We start from the raw sequence: 17,900 nt of genomic DNA, 5'->3' as shown, positions 1-17,900 counted from the left end.
GAGTCAAATAGGACCCTGGTCAGACTGAGTCAAATAGTGACCCTGGTCAGACTGAGTCAAATAGTGACCCTGGTCAGACTGAGTCAAATAGGACCCTGGTCAGACTGAGTCAAATAGTGACCCTGGTCAGACTGAGTCAAATAGTGACCCTGGTCAGACTGAGTCAAATAGGACCCTGGTCAGACTGAGTCAAATAGGACCCTGGTCAGACTGAGTCAAATAGGACCCTGGTCAGACTGAGTCAAATAGTGACCCTGGTCAGACTGAGTCAAATAGGACCCTGGTCAGACTGAGTCAAATAGTGACCCTGGTCAGACTGAGTCAAATAGGACCCTGGTCAGACTGAGTCAAACAGGACCCTGGTCAGACTGAGTCAAATAGTGACCCTGGTCAGACTGAGTCAAACAGGACCCTGGTCAGACTGAGTCAAATAGGACCCTGGTCAGACTGAGTCAAACAGGACCCTGGTCAGACTGAGTAGCGAGAGAGAGAAGAAGACTATAAACGTAGCAAATCAGGCTGGATTCCTGGCTAACATTGTGTTGTTATAATTAACCTGCCCTGTCCCAAGAACGTTCAGATGTAACATTGTGTTGTCATAATTAACCTGCCCTGTCCGAAGAACGTTCAGATGTAACATTGTGTTGTCATAATTAACCTGCCCTGTCCGAAGAACATTCAGATGCCGGATGGTAGCATGCGATGCAACCCCTTTAGCCAAAAAAAAAAGGCGTTGTTCAATACAAATATCCCACAAAGAAAAAAAGTCCACAGTCCACCTGTAAAGACACAGAGCATGTAGACAGACATGACACCGTGTCATACTGTACGTATAATAAGCATTACTGAGGGCCCATACAGTATATGATGATGATGATGTTGAAAAAAGACATGTTCCTTTCTTTATACTAATTCATACTTTGTCCTCATGTGACCGGGTCTGCCGACCAATATGAAAGACCTTTCAACGACCAACACAGACATCAATAGAACAGAGTTGATTTGTAATTTTCATCGACAGACACAAGTATAAAATGACCTTAATAACCAGCTACGGTACTCACTGTAAAGGTCTGCGTCACATTTGTAACAGAAATGTCATTAAGCGTTAATGGCCGATATGCAAGCTCACGCCGCGTTGCCTCCCTGGCTCGGTGCGGGCTTGTATATCGGTTCAGTGCACGACATCATCTCACAATGAAGCATAATTCAGGCATTATAATGTCTTAAAGGAAGTATAGTTCACCCAAAGAATAACTTATTTTCTATCAATTACACACCCCATGAAGCCGTGAATTCATGGTGATTTATTTTCATCGTCAAATTATTGGCTCAGGAATGCGACAAAAAAAAAAAAGAAGAAATGTCTATGAATTCAACGCTTCATGGGGTGTGTAATTTTTTGGGTGAACTACTCCTTTAACGGCCGCACACATCAATCACCATAACTATACCATTAACTGTAAAGAGTTCACACCATGACTCTAACCAAGACAACGGTGAACATTATAGGTATACCTACAATGAATGCACAACATCTCTTCGGTATGTATGTGCATATCCCTTGATGATTAATTGAGTACAAATGGACCACAATGTAAACAAGTTAGTTATAGTGCTCGGTGTGAACAAACCTATAATGCTTCAAATGCATCGGTGATGAGTAATAAAAGAATGTCTTGGAGCGTTCCCTTCGTTGTTTCCCAGGTGAGGTGACTCACCCCACAGAGGTCTCTTATTATTATTATTATTATCTTGATTATACTTATCGGTATTATTTACAGTAACAATAATGAGGTGACTCACCTACACAGGTCTTTATCAGGTCTTATCAGTATTATTTACAGTAACAATAATGAGGTAACTCACCCACACAGGTCTTTATCAGTATTATTTACAGTAACAATAATGAGGTGACTCACCTACACAGGTCTTTCCGTCGCTGTGCAGGGCGAACTTCATGTGACAGGAACATCTGGGGCCGTGGTCCGTCTCCTCGCAGATGTGCTGGCATCCGCCGTTACCATAGTTACAGGTCACTGTCAGAACAACAAGCAGTCAAGGTCAAGTCAAGGTTTTGGCTTATCAATTCTCCTATATATAAACTTTATTACAGGCTCGTGGCCCACAAGGTAAGACAGTACATCACATATACGAGAATACAAATAAAAAATACAGTACATTTACCCAGCCCCACAGGTTACTACTCTAGGCGAGGCACTCATGCCAGTGTCCTCTGATGGTAGAAGTGTACCTTACAGAACTACGGCCTGGGTCTGTCATCTGTCCAATGAGTCCATGAAATCACTGGCACATAACCTACACCTGTCATTCTAATAAAGCTTTTTGACGACTACCGGTAAAAACAAGGAACATGAACTGAATGACTTCCGTCAATGTTCAGTTGAAGCCAACATGCTCTACCTCTGATTGTATGTGGAAATTAAATTAAAAGTGACAGAATGCCCTAGATCAGGGGTTCTCAACCCGTGGGTCGCGACCCCTTGGGGTCGCCAAATTATTTTGGGGGGTCCCCAAATAAATTTCAGCAACTGAATGGCTGGGAAATGGAAATGAAGAGTTTACATATAGTACACATAGTACAATCATACACCTTCCCTAATGATTATATCTGGTTTCAGTCTTTATTTATGGTGTATTGTCTCTATTATTAAGGTTATTGTAAATTTGTAGCAGTCCATTTATATTGGGGGTTGGGAGGGGGCGGGGCGGGGCGGGGGTCCAGAGACATGGCCAAAGCATGTCTGGGGGTCCCCGGCCAAAAAGGTTGAGAACCCCTGCCATAGATAACATTGTTTGTTTTTGTTTTGTCCATCATTGACGGACAAAACAACTATATTAATGGTAAAAGAAAAAGAAAACAAACTCCACTTGAGCTGAATTTGGGTAAAGTGATGATAACATAATGACATATTCAAGTCTCTGAGCATGTATAACGTCACCATATCAACTTTGATGAGACAGTGTTGTGTTGTTTTGAAAAGGTGAAAGGTTAATATTTATTTAGACAGTCAGTTTTTATACCAGACAGCAGATGAATGAATGAATGAATGAATATGTGACAAATAAAGCCTTTCATTCTTGTTATCGTGCTGTGGCCTCATCCAACTCCTCCAGACTCAGAATGTACACTTAAGTGTTTGTGAAAGTGCTGCGTGCGACCGTATCAAAGACAGACATTCATGGCTGTGTGTGTGTGTGTGTGTGTGTTTCACATTTCTTTCATATTATGAATGAAGTGCATTCCTTTCATATATGTAGACGGCGGTATACATAAAAACGTCAGCGGGAAAGAGGTGACATCAACAACAAGTCAGATATCATCATAAATATTCGTGACAAGCCCGGGGGCGTTGGTTACACACGGCCGACAGCTGAAAGCGTGCGCTTTGCTCTCACCTATCGCAGAGATTAAAATAGGGTGCATTTTGCATCCCAAAACGCAGTTTATAGTTAACCCATTCTGACCTGAGATCAGATTCATGCGAGGTTTCCACTGGACACACACTGGTCTGATGAACCCATTCTGACCTGAGATCAGATTCTAAAAATGTCAGTCGTTCTTCGATTATTCAAAAAATAGCAGACCTACAAGCTCGTAGCGCGCCACTCGGTGGCGCGCTATGAGCTTGTAGATCTGCTATTTTTCAATAGCTAAAGCATAACATGATGCTAACACCAAAACGGGTTCCCGGTCAGAATGGGTTAAGGGACGCAATAAAACAACGACCTCTGCATCCACAGGATGCACTACTGTAGGCCTACTGTTCTTTTATTCTAGTTTATTTTGTTAGCTTTAGTTATAATAATAATTTCTTCTTCTGTTTTCTACATGAATATAACCACATTAAAACCATATAAAATGAAATGGGAGTTAAATGTTGCAATTAGTAAAAAATTGCAAAATATGACTCCTAACGTCGTTGAAGTGGGACTCATAAAATGTCCCTGGGACTCATCTAAAAGACCATCCCTGCATCCCGGGACTCATTACATTGAAAACCTATTTTCATGTGTTTTCATCAATGCCTATCGTCTCTGTGGAAACCTCATGTCCAAAACTGTTACGTTTCATGGTTCAAATTCACGAACATAGTATACCCTTCTATCTGGGAAGGCATCTTTAGGGTATATATATATATATATACCCTGACAATGTATAGGCTTACCCGGTCTAAATGGGTTAAATTAGTGGTTTTCAATTCCAAGGTCCATTAAATATTTGGCATCTGAGCCACGGACCACCATTGAAGAGATTTAGCCTCTCAGACTCAAATCTTTGAATAGTTTGTTGTTGTTTGGATAAGATTTTGTCCACGATTCCATTCTGTGTTAGAGGAGAGATATTAACAGGCAAAACCCTGTCGTTGCTATCAGGCAGAAAGCCTCTTATCTCTTATATTTTAATTGGTTTGTGTTGTTTTTGTGTAGCAGATCGACAAAGCTCGTGGATCTGAGATGATAGAATTAAAAGGTTGTCTTATCACTGACATAGGGGGCATTCATTAACTCATGTCATAACCTAAAATAAATGAGAATACGAAGATACAAAGATTCCAGGGGCCGACAACAAGCAGACATTGGTGCGTTTTTTTTTTGCGTGCAGTGTTAAGAAAGGGGGGGGGGGTGGGCAGGTTTGAGTTCTCTGACATTAAAACGTCTAAATACACCTGTGATGACAGACTGAAACAGAGCCCTGCCTTCTGCTGTCTGCACCCCCCACCCCCCCCACCCAACAACCCCTCCCCTCCCACTTCCCAACACCCTTTTGCCCTCATCCTGAGCTGTCATTCTATAGAATAACACCTCTCCGATCCTTATCCAAACACAGACAAATCCCCCGTCACCCCCCAACCCAGCCCCGGCTAGCCCCCCATAACCCCCCCATAACCCTCCAACCCTCCATAACGCCCGTTACCCACCAACCCAGCCCCGGCTAGCCCCCCATAACCCCCCCATAACCCCCCCATAACCCTCCAACCCTCCATAAGGCCCGTTACCCACCAACCCAACCCCGGCTAGCCCCCCATAACCCTCCAACCCTCCATAAGGCCCGTTACCCACCAACCCAGCCCCGGCTAGCCCCCCATATAACCCTCCCGTCCTTCCTGACAGGATGAGCTCTGTTTTCTTGCTCTGCATCAAGCAGGATTCTCAGCGGTTCTCAAACCGTTTTATTTATTTTTCAATTTTTTTTACTCGGGTAACAAGACAAAAAAGTTGAGAGAATATCCGTTTCCATTATGCGAACATTATGAAGTTATTTGGCAATAATGCTTAGTTTTTGAAGATGTGTGGAAGATGACTCTGTAATGAAAGCTAACGGTGTGGAAGGTATGTCGGGAATGAGGACAATAATCTGTCATTGGCCTGATTCCAACACCAATCACTGCTTTTATGAGGAGACCATAAAGGTGTGTGTATGTGTGCGTGCGTGTTTGTGTGGGCATGTATGCCTGTGTGTGTGTGTGTGTGTGTGTGTATGCGTGTGGCCACACGTATACAATAGTAGTGAGGAACCATTTTCCTGGTACTATATATAGATATATAATTATATATGTATATAAGTTATCAGGTTTGGGGGTCGGTGTTAGGATCGAGAATTTAGAGGTTATGCTAAGATTTGATTCATACGTCGTGCGCTGGTGTCGCAGACTGAAAAATTGCCTAGGCTTACGTTGAATCTTTTTTTTTTTTTATTGTAAACATGCCATTGATAGAATTATATGCGCGTGCGTGCGTGTGTGTGCGTGCGGGCGTGTGTGTCATCTCTTACATTTGCAGTCCTTCATGTTCCGGGTCAGAGTGAAGCCGGGTCGGCACTCACAGGCGATGCCTCCCTTCTGGGTCTCCCGGCAGATGTGAGCACAGCCGTGGTTCTTGTCCATGCACGTGGGTCCCTCCTTGGAGCCCTCCGACCGCGCTGAAACAAACAACACAATACATTTAGCACACTGTTATCATCTGATCGCCCATGGCTGTGTACTTGTACGTGAGAGCACAGTGTACTTGATATCTTATGTATTGTGTCACCGTGTACTTGTTATGTATTGTGTACTGCCTGAACTGTAGCATACTTTAATAGTTGGGCTACGAGAGACATCTCGGTGACAGCAAGGTCAGCCTTGCTGCAGTAGGCACGTTATTATGTCTGATATCTTGTGGTCACGTCAGTTGGGATCCAGCTCTATAAATGTTCCTGTATGTATAATAAACTTTGTGAACCTTTAGCGTGATACTGTCTCGTGTCGCGTTATTGTTCTCCCGGGCCGCCGCCGCTGTCGCCGTACCAAGGTATACTTCAACCGGATTGTCACACACCACCCAGAACCACACACCACCCAGCCGGCACACACACTACCTGTCTGTCAGAACCACACACCACCCAGCCGGCACACACACTACCTGTCTGTCAGAACCACACACCACCCAGCCGGCACACACACTACCTGTCTGTCAGAACCACACACCACCCAGCCGGCACACACACTACCTGTCTGTCAAACCAGACGAGGGTTCAGTACTTAGTTTACAACAATCACACCAGTGTTGATTTCGTCGACTTAAAACTACGACGAAAAAAGTTCGTCGACTAGCTTTTTTTCACTGACGGAAAACGAAATAAAAAACTAAGGCTTTACTGTATACAGTATATAAACTTTGTAGCCCAGCAAAATGATCGTTGGCATGGAAAAAAAATCAAACTCATTACTCATAACTTCTGCTGAGCTTACTTGCTATTTTAAGGTTGTTTTGTCTACATTGTGTGCAATGCCAGGCTCTCTGTTGGTAGAACATCTGTATTCTTCACATATGAGATCATAGCTTCCAGGTAGGGTTGCCAAACTGTCCCTTGAACTAAAGGAATCGTCTCTTATTTGGAAGCTAAAAGATGTGTCCCTCCTTGTTTTTGGAGAATGAATCAATGACTAACCATCTTAGAAGTTCAAACTAAAATTGTTAAAATAATATACCACCAACTGTACAAATATACAGTGAGATTTGGATCTTTTTCTAGGGCTCCTGGCCGGGTGTCCCTTACAGTATTTGATTTTCAGGCAATTGGCAACCAATATTCTTTGACATGAAGTACTGTATACCCCCTGGACATGAAGTAAGGAGGTCGGGGGTTGGGTCAGACTAGAGTCTGCTGCAGGGACCCTTGATGCTGAGTGCATTGGGTACCATTTAGTTTCTGGTATTTCCAGGCCCGGGGACCGAACCCCGACCTCCAAATCTCAGGGAGGACGATATAGGCTATTGAGCTGGTTTAATGTACGGTACTGTAAGTGGTTAAGTGAAAAATAAAAAATAAAAAGCACTCATTCTTCCTCCGCACAGCTGACATTGCCCCTTTTCCCCAACGAGTGGAGCACTTGTTGCAACACGTTCTCTTGTCTCTATATAAAAGCCTGAATAGGATAAGGCTCTCTGTGGGACTTGGTCCCGCAGAGCTGTAATCTTAATTTGAGGTAATCCTCTCTAAGCACAGACAGAAGGGAACAACCAGAAACACCAGGCTGCTCCATAAAAGAAAACAGACAGACAGACAAAACAGTGGTGGTTTTCAAATGGTCTAAATGTACAGTATATAGGGCTGAAGTATAGGTAATGTATGTTTTGTAATAATAACCTAAATCTACAAAGTAACTATATAGTTTTCAAATAATTGTAGTGGAGTAAAATTATAATATTTGGCTCTGAGATGTAGTGGAGTAGAAGTGAAAGTATATTTATTTTTACTTAAAGGACCACTTCACCACTTTTCAACCTATCTTCATATAGTTGGTCCTCACTAATGATCATGATAAAATAGCAGTAGTGTCTCATTGGAGGGCTGTGGGCAGTTCAGAAATCCGTCCACCAGTGACATCATCGATGGGGAATCCAAGCTAATAGAAACCGCAGGCTTTCTATTCCTGAAAAGTTGCAATGCGGAAAAACGAAGCCATTGTTCTCACGATAATAAAAATCGACTAACGTCTAACGATGATGTCACTGGTGGTGGAGGGGTTTCTGAACTGCCCACAGCTCTCTCCTTGACCTCTGAGACAGACCGGCGAGTAGGTATTTTATCATGAACATTAGTGAGGACCAATTATATGAAGATAGGTTGAAAAGTGGTGAAGTGGCCCTTTAAGTAGAGTACAAGATGAAAAGCAACGTCCCGAGCGATGAAGTCATCATCGCCATGTCAATCTTTTAAAGAAATGGAACAAAGAATGACAATGTTAACAATGTTTTGGAAGGAGGTCTCTTCTTCCATAATTCATAGTTGAAGTCGCACGCTGGCTGGCTGGCACACAAACACACATCATTTCAGTTTGAGTAATAAAATTGATAGATGGAGGAGGAAGACATTAAACAAACTGACTCACAATCCCATGCTGGGCTGATGTGATTCATTATGTAAAATGACACACTCTGCACTCTCTGCTATATGCTAATGCACTTTCTACATACTGTCTTGTACGGAAGGCTATTTGTTGATGACATGTAGGCCTGCTACTATTGTGTATACATTTTGCTATGGTATGTTGATGAATCGAATCTAGGACCACAATGCAAACAAGTCTCCATGGGACTTTTTTTTGTTGTATTGCTTTTAGCCTTTTAGCCTATTTTTGCCAGTGCCTCATCCTTTAACATTTTTTTTTTTACTATTTAGAAAATAAATAAAAAATCAAATAGCCAATCTACAAACGTAGACAAACACAAATATATGTTTCATCTAATCATTAAGCCATAATATTGATCGCTTGTTTAGCACAAATAAAGCCGTGATGATAGTATAGGGTAGTCAGTGTTTCCCTTTGAAAGTACAGAAACAAGACAGAACAACACGAGGTTCGGTTTTCCTTAAACAGAATGACGGACAGCAATATTGGTAACAAGGTGATTATTGGAGTTCTCATCAGGCCTGATAATTAAGGCCCAGCCCTGCCCTACCCGAACTGGGACAACCCGAGGCTCGGCCCGACCCTAAGAATTACCATAATGTTAGGCCCGGAAACCCGAAAAAGCCAGAGTGAAAAAAGGGGGGGGGGAAAAAGGAAAAAACTACTGTACAACCTTTCAGATGACTGAACTAAATGGAATTGTATTCAAAAGACTAAGAAGACTAAATCTAAATGTGCTGTCAAAATCAACACTGATTCAACACCGTGTTGCATGAGTTCAAGTGCGTGGTTCCCGAGCACGGCAACCATTGGCCAGGATGACGTCTCCACCGCTCTGTGGAAGCTAATGATTGGCCAGGATGACGTCTCCACCGCTCTGTGGAAGCTAATGATTGGCCAGGATGACGTCTCCACTGCTCTGTGGAAGCTAATGATTGGCCAGGATGACGTAGGCACCGCTCTGTGGAAGCTAATGGTAATCCTAATAAAGAATGAAGGCTGGTATAATTCAATGAGAAACAATGTCAACATTACTGATGCAGTGACAGACCCTGCACCCCGTGTCTCATTAAAAACTAACATCTCTGCTTCACGCGCATGCACGCACACACGCACACACACACACACACACACACACTCACGTCTGCATTGATGTCTCATTAAGATGCTGCTAGACACTATGAAGGCTGTTTAGAGGTCTACCTTCATTAGCAAAGTTTTCAAACTGTGTGTGTGTGTGTGTGTGTGTGTGTGTGTGTGTGTGCGCGCGCGCGTGCATGCGTGTGTGTGTGCGTGTCCTTGGAGTTACTATAGTGGTCTTTGTGCGATTATTTTTATGTATTTGTTTTATTTCTTAGATTAACAACTTGGCCTTTTTCCGGCAAGCCGCCCCGCATCCAAAACGGTTGAGAAATGGTGAAAACCAACGACGCTATTTCCGTGCTCGGACAGACCCAGGGACACACATAGCTCTGTAATGGAGTGGTTGCACCATTCAGAAATAGCACATCGGCAAGCTGAGTGATTGGCTATTATTCATTTGGTGTATAGAGGGGGAAAATAACACAGACAGGTCATGACCGTAATGTTTACAAAGTATTGACTTTGGACATCTTTTTTTCCAAAGGCAGACAACTTTGATGACTTTGACGCACGCACGCAATTTTTCGCCTAAAAACATTGCAGACTCCTCGTCTACTGAAAGAAAAGTATCCTTAATGTATTCTTCATATGCTTATAACACCTGCTCTCATAGCCTCCTCTTTGATTACACCCTCTGCTTTTTATTTCCACGCGTTTCTGCCCAAAAAACACACAGGGCTTAGATGTCAAACGCACATTTCCACATGTCTATATTTGTGGGACTGACGAATATGACAACAGGCAATTTGATGGTGCAGCGTTGAAGTCTATATAGACGGTTTCCTTTAAGAAATGTAACAAGGTCACGTAGCTTAGCCACGTCAGCTGGGCTGAAGTTTCCTAGACACTAAAACCACATAAACAGCCTTCCACTAAGGACACAATATCTGCACTTACACCAACAGTATACGTAACAGAGTACATTTAGCCTACTTGAGTACAGTACTTTTGTACATTATAATCCTTATACCCGCCATCTGATGGGTTCGGCGACCTCCGGGGTTCAGATAGATAGATAGATAGATAGATAGATAGATAGATCTTTATTTGTCATTGCAACGTGTACAACGAAATTAAAAGTGCCAACCAATCAGTGCATCATATCACAAAACATACAAGCTAAAACAAAACACACATGACTTCTTGTTATTGCACAACCCTAATGCACAAACATGTAATTTTAGCTGTTATCAAACCCTTATTGCACTTAAGAAAGATAGCAGAAAAACTAAAATGTGTCGCAGCAACAGATCATTTTTTAGCAGCATTGAGTGCAACTACCGCTGTGGGATAGAAGCTGTTACTGAATCTGTTGGTCCCTGACTTGATCACTCTGTACCGTCTGCCTGATGGCAACAGTTCAAACAGCGAGTGACCGGGGTGGGAATAATGTCTTTCATAATGTTCAGAGTTTTTGTAAGACAGCGGTCTAAGCAGTTAAACATTGATACTCAGCCTATGAGGACGTGGCTCAAATATGGAGGGATATTTGAGCCACCACTGTACCAACACTGTGGTCTTGGTACTTTTACTTGAGTACAATAACATAATAAAGTACACTGATTTTGTCCCACCGGTGGACTTGAAGCTATACGGGGGCTGGTGGTGGGAATCCACTACTAAGCTAGTCCCTTTTCCAAATGTCTCCGGCTCTGTCTGAGGAAGGAGGCATCACAGACAGATGTGTGTGTGTGTGTGTGTGTGTGTGTGTGTGTGTGTGTGTGTGTGAACATGCATGCACGTGCGTTGCATGTGCATTGCACATGCGTGTGTGTGTGTGTGTGAACTGCATGTGAACATAGCAGCAGGATTGAGTTTCCGACTAGGAGAATCCTCGGGGACCAGAGATTACTTACTGGGGGGGGTGGGTTACTGGGGGGGGTGAGTTGCAGTTCTTGCGATCCCAGAGAATCTGTCCACCTCTTTATGCTACCTCTCTGAGCCTCTCTCCCTCTCCCCTAATACCCCCGGACCCCTCTCCCCTAATACCCTCGGACCCCTCTCCCCTAATACCCTCGGACCCCTCTCCCCTAATACCCTCGGACCCCGGGCCCTCTCCCCTAATACCTCAGACCCATCCGTCAGTAACAGGTCGAGCCGGGGCCACAGTGCGGGGCCTCGTCTCTCCAAGGACCCATAAAATCCAAAGTGCTGACACAATGGCCCTTTTCTCCTCTCCTCCTGAACACACGGCACTGCTGCTATCACCCACACCGCCTCCCTTCTCCTCCCCGTTCCCCTTCCTTCCAACCGCTCGCCAGTATGGTGGATATTAATGAACTACTACTGTGATCTACTGTATACTTGAGTACCAGATAGATACCTTTATTGATCCCGAGGGGGAGGGGGGGGGGGGGATCAGTTGCCCAGAGGCAGCACAGTTAAGAGTTAAAGATTGTCGTATAAAGCGATACAAAGGCAAGAAAATAAAACAAGAAGTGTTGTCGTAAAAACTATTTAGAACTGTATACTTAAGTACTTACGTTTACAGTATAAAGAGACAGCACAGTTAAGAGTTACAGATTTAAGTAGACTGTCGTATAAAGCGATACAAAAGGCAAGAAGTGTTAAAAAACTATTTAGAACTGTATACTTAAGGTACTTTACAGCATACGGTACAGTATATCTGTACTTTACTTGGGTATTTGTATTATTTTTTTCAATAATGACTTTCACAAATTATGTCAAAGACAAATATTGCACTTTTTTGATACCACTAATGCACTACATTTCTATAGGGATGGGAAAAAAATACATTATGAATTAACCGCTTATAAATAAGCCCCTTTTCAAATATTGAGGAAATAGTCAATCTACAAGCTCTTTGCGTCACTTTTATTCTCTGCACAGCATTGATAGAAATGTATTTTTCTTTTACTTTGTACGAGGACTTAATTAACGTGCTTTTCATGAAATCCCATGGTGCCAAAACGCTGTTAACCCATTCTGACCTGAGATCAGATTCATACGAGGTTTTCACTGGACACAACAGCACTGGTCTGATTAACCCATTCTGACCTGAGATCAGATTCTAAAAATGTCAGTCGTTCTTCGATTTTTCAAAAATAGCAGACCTACAAGCTCATAGCGCGCCACTCGGTGGCGCGCTATGAGCTTGTAGATCTGCTATTTTTCAATAGCTAAAGCATAACATGATGCTAACACCAAAACGGGTTCCCGGTCAGAATGGGTTAATGTTTATTTGGGCTTTTTTTTATTAATTCATTATCGTAAACGCTCAGCTGGCTGTGCTTTAACCCTCCCCAAAGCTGGCGGCCCATAGTATGGGAACGGACATCTTTAGAGGTGGTTCTCTCGGAACTGCAGCTCAGAATCGAGGTGGATTGAACAACGCGCCGATGTTAGGAACTCAATACAAAAACCTTGCTATACGGCCCGGTTAGAATATTATGAATGCTTCTGAAGACACTTCAGCTATGTGCATGTTCCACTTGAATTAAGGTGACTTGATTGACTGACATTTATAAGGGCCTGTCAGCTCAAACCCACAATGCAATACTTTGTTTTCTAGAGTGTTTTACACAAACGTCAGTAGCATTACAAAGTTATAATACAAAAAGAAACCCTACCAATTAATAATGTCCCTCTATTTCCCATTCCAAGTGTGCTTGTCTCATGTCTTATACTGTATGTAACTATTCCAAAGCACCTCAGGTACATTTTTAAACAAATGTGGGACCAACATCTTTGTGGTGGGTAGATCTCATTGAGCTGGTCATTTTGAAAGCGGCTCACAAGTAAAAAAAAAGTGTGGGCTATAGACGATTCTCGCTAACTGATTTTTTTTTTTTTTTTAAATTGGTGCCGGGCAACGTGATCGAGGGATCAATCGTAATGAAGATACATATTCTGTGACTATACTTATATAATATATGTATGGTATGGAGAGAAAAAAGACTCACAAAGTACAGTATACTTTAGAGTACATGTACTTAGTTACATTCCACCACTATATCCACCAGGCCCTCTGCCATCACCATTTCCTTTACAGTTCTCCCTTCAAACCTTTTTCTCTCTCTAATTCCCTCCAAAGCGGTCTCGCTCAAAGGGCCTCCAGGTTTAAACCATTCTGACCTGAGATCAGATTCTAAAAATGTCTTCTACATCCCGACAGTTTTCATTCCGACCCGAGATCAGATTCTAAAAATGTCTTCTACATCCCGACAGTTTTCATTCTGACCTGAGATCAGATTCTAAAAATGTCTTCTACATCCTGACAGTTTTCTGAAAAAGCTATGTTTCTATGTCAGTCGTTCTTCGATTTTTCAAAAAATAGCAGACCTACAAGCTCGTAGCGCGCCACTCGGTGGCGCGCTATGAGCTTGTAGATCTGCTATTTTTCAATAGCTAAAGCATAACATGATGCTAACACCAAAAGGGGTTCCCGCCCAGAATGGTTTAATCATTATACTGAATGAAGTATAATAGTCTCCCCTTTCACCAGAAGGTACGAATGGGAAAGTCAATGCCAAAAAAGAAAAAAAAAAGCTTGAATCGTCCACTCTCCCTCGTCCACTAAAACAAGCCGCCGACCCATAAAACATAACTCTATATGTAGAAAGCTATAAAAATATCACAGGCCGCTTTATAGGCAGAGCCGGCCCAGTGCTTCGTGGAGGAGAGAAGCAGCAATATATGCTCCTAAGTCTCGGAGTTTGAGAGGGAAGTCTTTCAAAACCGTCGCTATGTTGGGTGGAAACCTTTTATGTCCAAAACCATTTTGTTATTATTTAACCCATTTTGGGCGGGTACCCCTTTTGGTGTTCGCATTTATGTTATGCTTTAGCTATTGAAAAATAGCAGATCTACAAGCTCATACGAGCTTGTATATAGGTCTGCTATTTTTGAAAAGTCGTGAAAATGTGGCGCAAATCATTGAATATATATTTCAGAGCGAACATTTTTAACTAAAATATTGGCTTCTGGGGGGGTCCCTGGAACTACATATTTTGAGATGGGGGTCCGTGGCCCAATAGAGATAATTCTGGGGGTCCTTGACATGAAAAAGGTTGAGCACCACTGACATAGAAACATGGGTTTTTCAGAAAACTATTAGGATTTTTTTAATCAACATCAGGCCAAAATGGGTTAAAAACCATTTTAAAGTTGCACTACTGTACTTACTGTACTACATACTGTACTGTATGTAACTTTCCTCTTCTAGCCTGGATTTGAACCCGGTTTCCTGCGGTAAACTTCACCATCACGCTAATCACTCCCTGATTGGATCCCACCAATCTGTCCATCAGCCCCGGCCCCTCCTCTCCCCCTATAGGGCAGCACTATAGGGCATCGTAGTCCCGCCCCCCCTCGAGAGACCAGGAAAATAAATACCGTTCATTTTCCAACGTTTACGTTGGACAAAGCCAACTCTTGTCGTGACAAATCATGACAACAAACACAATATTTCGGGCCAAACAAAGAATTAGAAAGTGTTGTTTTTCTTCTTTGTAATTATTTGTTTGGTCCAAAATATTGTGTTTGTTGTCATGAGTTGTCACGACTCGAGTTGGCTTAAAAGGTCTTTAAATAAATACTTTGTGAAATGTCTATGGGGAAAAATGCATTGGGAATTATTTCCTGGGCCTGGCGTCGTCATGAAAGGGGGCGGGACTGCGACGCTCTATGCGTCACATAATTTGGAGCGACGCCCACCGGTCAGGGTTGACTCCCACTTCTAGACCAGAGCGGCCAATGCTTTCATTTTTTGCGCTGATGAAAATGAAAGCCTGGGTACCGAGGCGACCTTCTAACAAGCAGTCCAAAGCCTGGGTACCGAGGCGACCATCTAACAAGCAGTCCAAAGCCTGGGTACCGAGGCTATACCTTCTAACAAGCAGTCCAAAGCCTGGGTACCGAGGCTACCTTCTAACAAGCAGTCCAAAGCCTGGGTACCGAGGCGACCTTCTAACAAGCAGTCCAAAGCCTGGGTACCGAGGCGACCTTCTAACAAGCAGTCCAAAGCCTGGGTACCGAGGCGACCTTCTAACAAGCAGTCCAAAGCCTGGGTACCGAGGCGACCTTCTAACAAGCAGTCCAAAGCCTGGGTACCGAGGCGACCTTCTAACAAGCAGTCCAAACCACAATGTAAACACAGTGTCTCTTTTCTCACCCGACTCCAGACACTAAAGTCTAGGTGTGGTCAAGACCAGACGCTCTGGAATACTTTCTTCTTGTGCAACTTGCTCAAGAAACAACAAAAAACTTAAAAACTGAATTCAAGCGTGAATCCAAGAAAACGTGACCAGGACCGATAATCTGACTGATCTCTGGAACGTAGTAAAATAAAAAAAAGTTGTCCCATGTCTGTGAAAGTAATTTAATATCCTATAGAATATCTTTTGTAATACCAGATTCAGACAAAAATGTTGTTTTACTCATCTGCAAGTAGACTTGGGTGAGTTATTGGAGTCACAATGGTCACTAAAATAAACTCACTCATGTGTAAAATCCTATGTATTTTTTTGTGATTTCATCTGCAGTTGCTTACAGTGCAAAATGCTGAAAATGATGGCATTTTAATCATGCTATTAAAATGTCTCTACTCTTGTGGCATGGGAACATTTTATACTAAATCAATACCAAAAGAAAAAAGCTCAAGTAATAGCAGGTTCTGCCAAAAAACTACCCCTGGACTGTCATAGGTCTGGTCCATAGCGTTAGTAGTTCTTTGTGTGTGTGCGTGTGTGTGTGTGTGTGTGTGTGTGTGTGCGCGCGCGTGCGTGCGATATTGAACAGTCAAAACTAATTGTATCAATACGAGTTAAAATATGCCACAGACATTTTCGAGCGACAAATTTCTTCCTTGGGAGACAAATAATAAAGCTTGAACCTTGTAGGGGAGATTTTCAACAGAACCGTCTCAAATGCACAAACGGAATGGTACTAATGACTTCTCATTAGTAGTACCATTGGTAACACATGTGATGAAAGTAAGGAAGAGGTCCAATTTATTCACAATATGGCTGCAGTGCATAGAGCCTACGTCCGCACACCCTCAGATCTCCCAATATCAATGTGGATATAAAGAATGGGACAATTCACAACATTCTTAGGTTATTTCAGATGTCTCTCTCCCCATTTCCACACTCTGAGCTCTCCAAAATGTGCACAGCGTGGAGTTAGTTACATCCATTCACATTCCAGATTTGACTGAGAGACTGCCATCGCGAAAATTCCAGCTTTTCACCAGAGGAGACATTTTCCAAAATGAGTTAATAGCACAGGCAGACTCTTCACATACTAGAGGATGTCTGAAATAAGTGTCAGAGCTGAAATCGACATGTAAATATGAAATAAATCCTTAAACATGTAGCTATGTGTAATGATAGAGACCACAGAAGACATGTAAATATGAAATAAATCCTTAAACATGTAGCTATGTGTAATGATAGAGACCACAGAAGACATGTAAATAATGAAATAAATCCTCAAACATGTAGCTATGTGTAATGATAGAGACCACAGAAGTGAACATTTCAAGCCTGTTTTCTCAACTCGCTGTTTTCCGCAATACATTACTCTATAAAACTGTATCTCCAAAACTGGTGGGTCAAACTGAACGATTTGAAGCTATGATTCCATGAAAAAACGAAAATTAAAAAAATCCAATGGCAGTCCCTCAGTCAAATTTGGTCACATATATGTTTACACTTGGTTGTGTACCTGCTGCACCAAACCTATTGGATCTACAAGCTCAGAAAGTGTCACGCTGCAACACGTCGTGAGCTTTCCAATTCCAATAAATACGTGCACATTGTGAAGCCTCGTGAATATGTGAATATTGTGAAGCCAGCGAGGCAGTAAATCCACCTGCACTGCAGGAAAGTTAAAATAACATTGTGCCGTGATGGCGCCAGCCAGACCATGCCTCAGTTTGAGACCAACATACTGTACCCCCAAGTGTCTCAGTTTGAGACCAACACACCCCCACGTGACTCAGTTTGAGACCAACATACTGTACCCCCACGTGCCTCAGTTTGAGACCAACACACCCCCACGTGCCTCAGTTTGAGACCAACACACCCCCACGTGCCTCAGTTTGAGACCAACATACTGTACCCCCACGTGTCTCAGTTTGAGACCAACACACCCCCACGTGTCTCAGTTTGAGACCAACACACCCCCACGTGTCTCAGTTTGAGACCAACATACTGTACCCCCACGTGCCTCAGTTTGAGACCAACACACCCCCACGTGCCTCAGTTTGAGACCAACACACCCCCACGTGCCTCAGTTTGAGACCAACACACCCCCACGTGCCTCAGTTTGAGACCAACACACCCCCACGTGCCTCAGTTTGAGACCAACACACCC

General features: G+C 42.9%; 1 protein-coding gene across 4 annotated transcripts in view; it reads right to left on the bottom strand.

Annotated features, from left to right (window-relative positions):
* The window catches only part of scube3 (signal peptide, CUB domain, EGF-like 3), a 216,113-nt gene that overhangs the window by 75,130 nt on the left and 123,083 nt on the right, over positions 1-17,900 (bottom strand). For all 4 annotated transcript variants that reach the window (XM_080762693.1, XM_080762695.1, XM_080762694.1 and 1 more), the window contains exons 5-6: positions 5,798-5,944; positions 1,923-2,039 (exon numbers count right to left, since the gene is read on the bottom strand). In XM_080762693.1, the coding sequence (XP_080618819.1) occupies positions 1,923-2,039; positions 5,798-5,944 (264 nt within the window). The remainder of the gene's footprint in view (positions 1-1,922; positions 2,040-5,797; positions 5,945-17,900) is intronic.

This window comes from Protomyctophum bolini, assembly GCF_963924005.1.
Source record: "Protomyctophum bolini genome assembly, chromosome: 5".
In the NCBI taxonomy this organism is placed as follows: domain Eukaryota; kingdom Metazoa; phylum Chordata; class Actinopteri; order Myctophiformes; family Myctophidae; genus Protomyctophum; species Protomyctophum bolini.
This window is presented reverse-complemented; position numbering and strand designations above follow the sequence as displayed.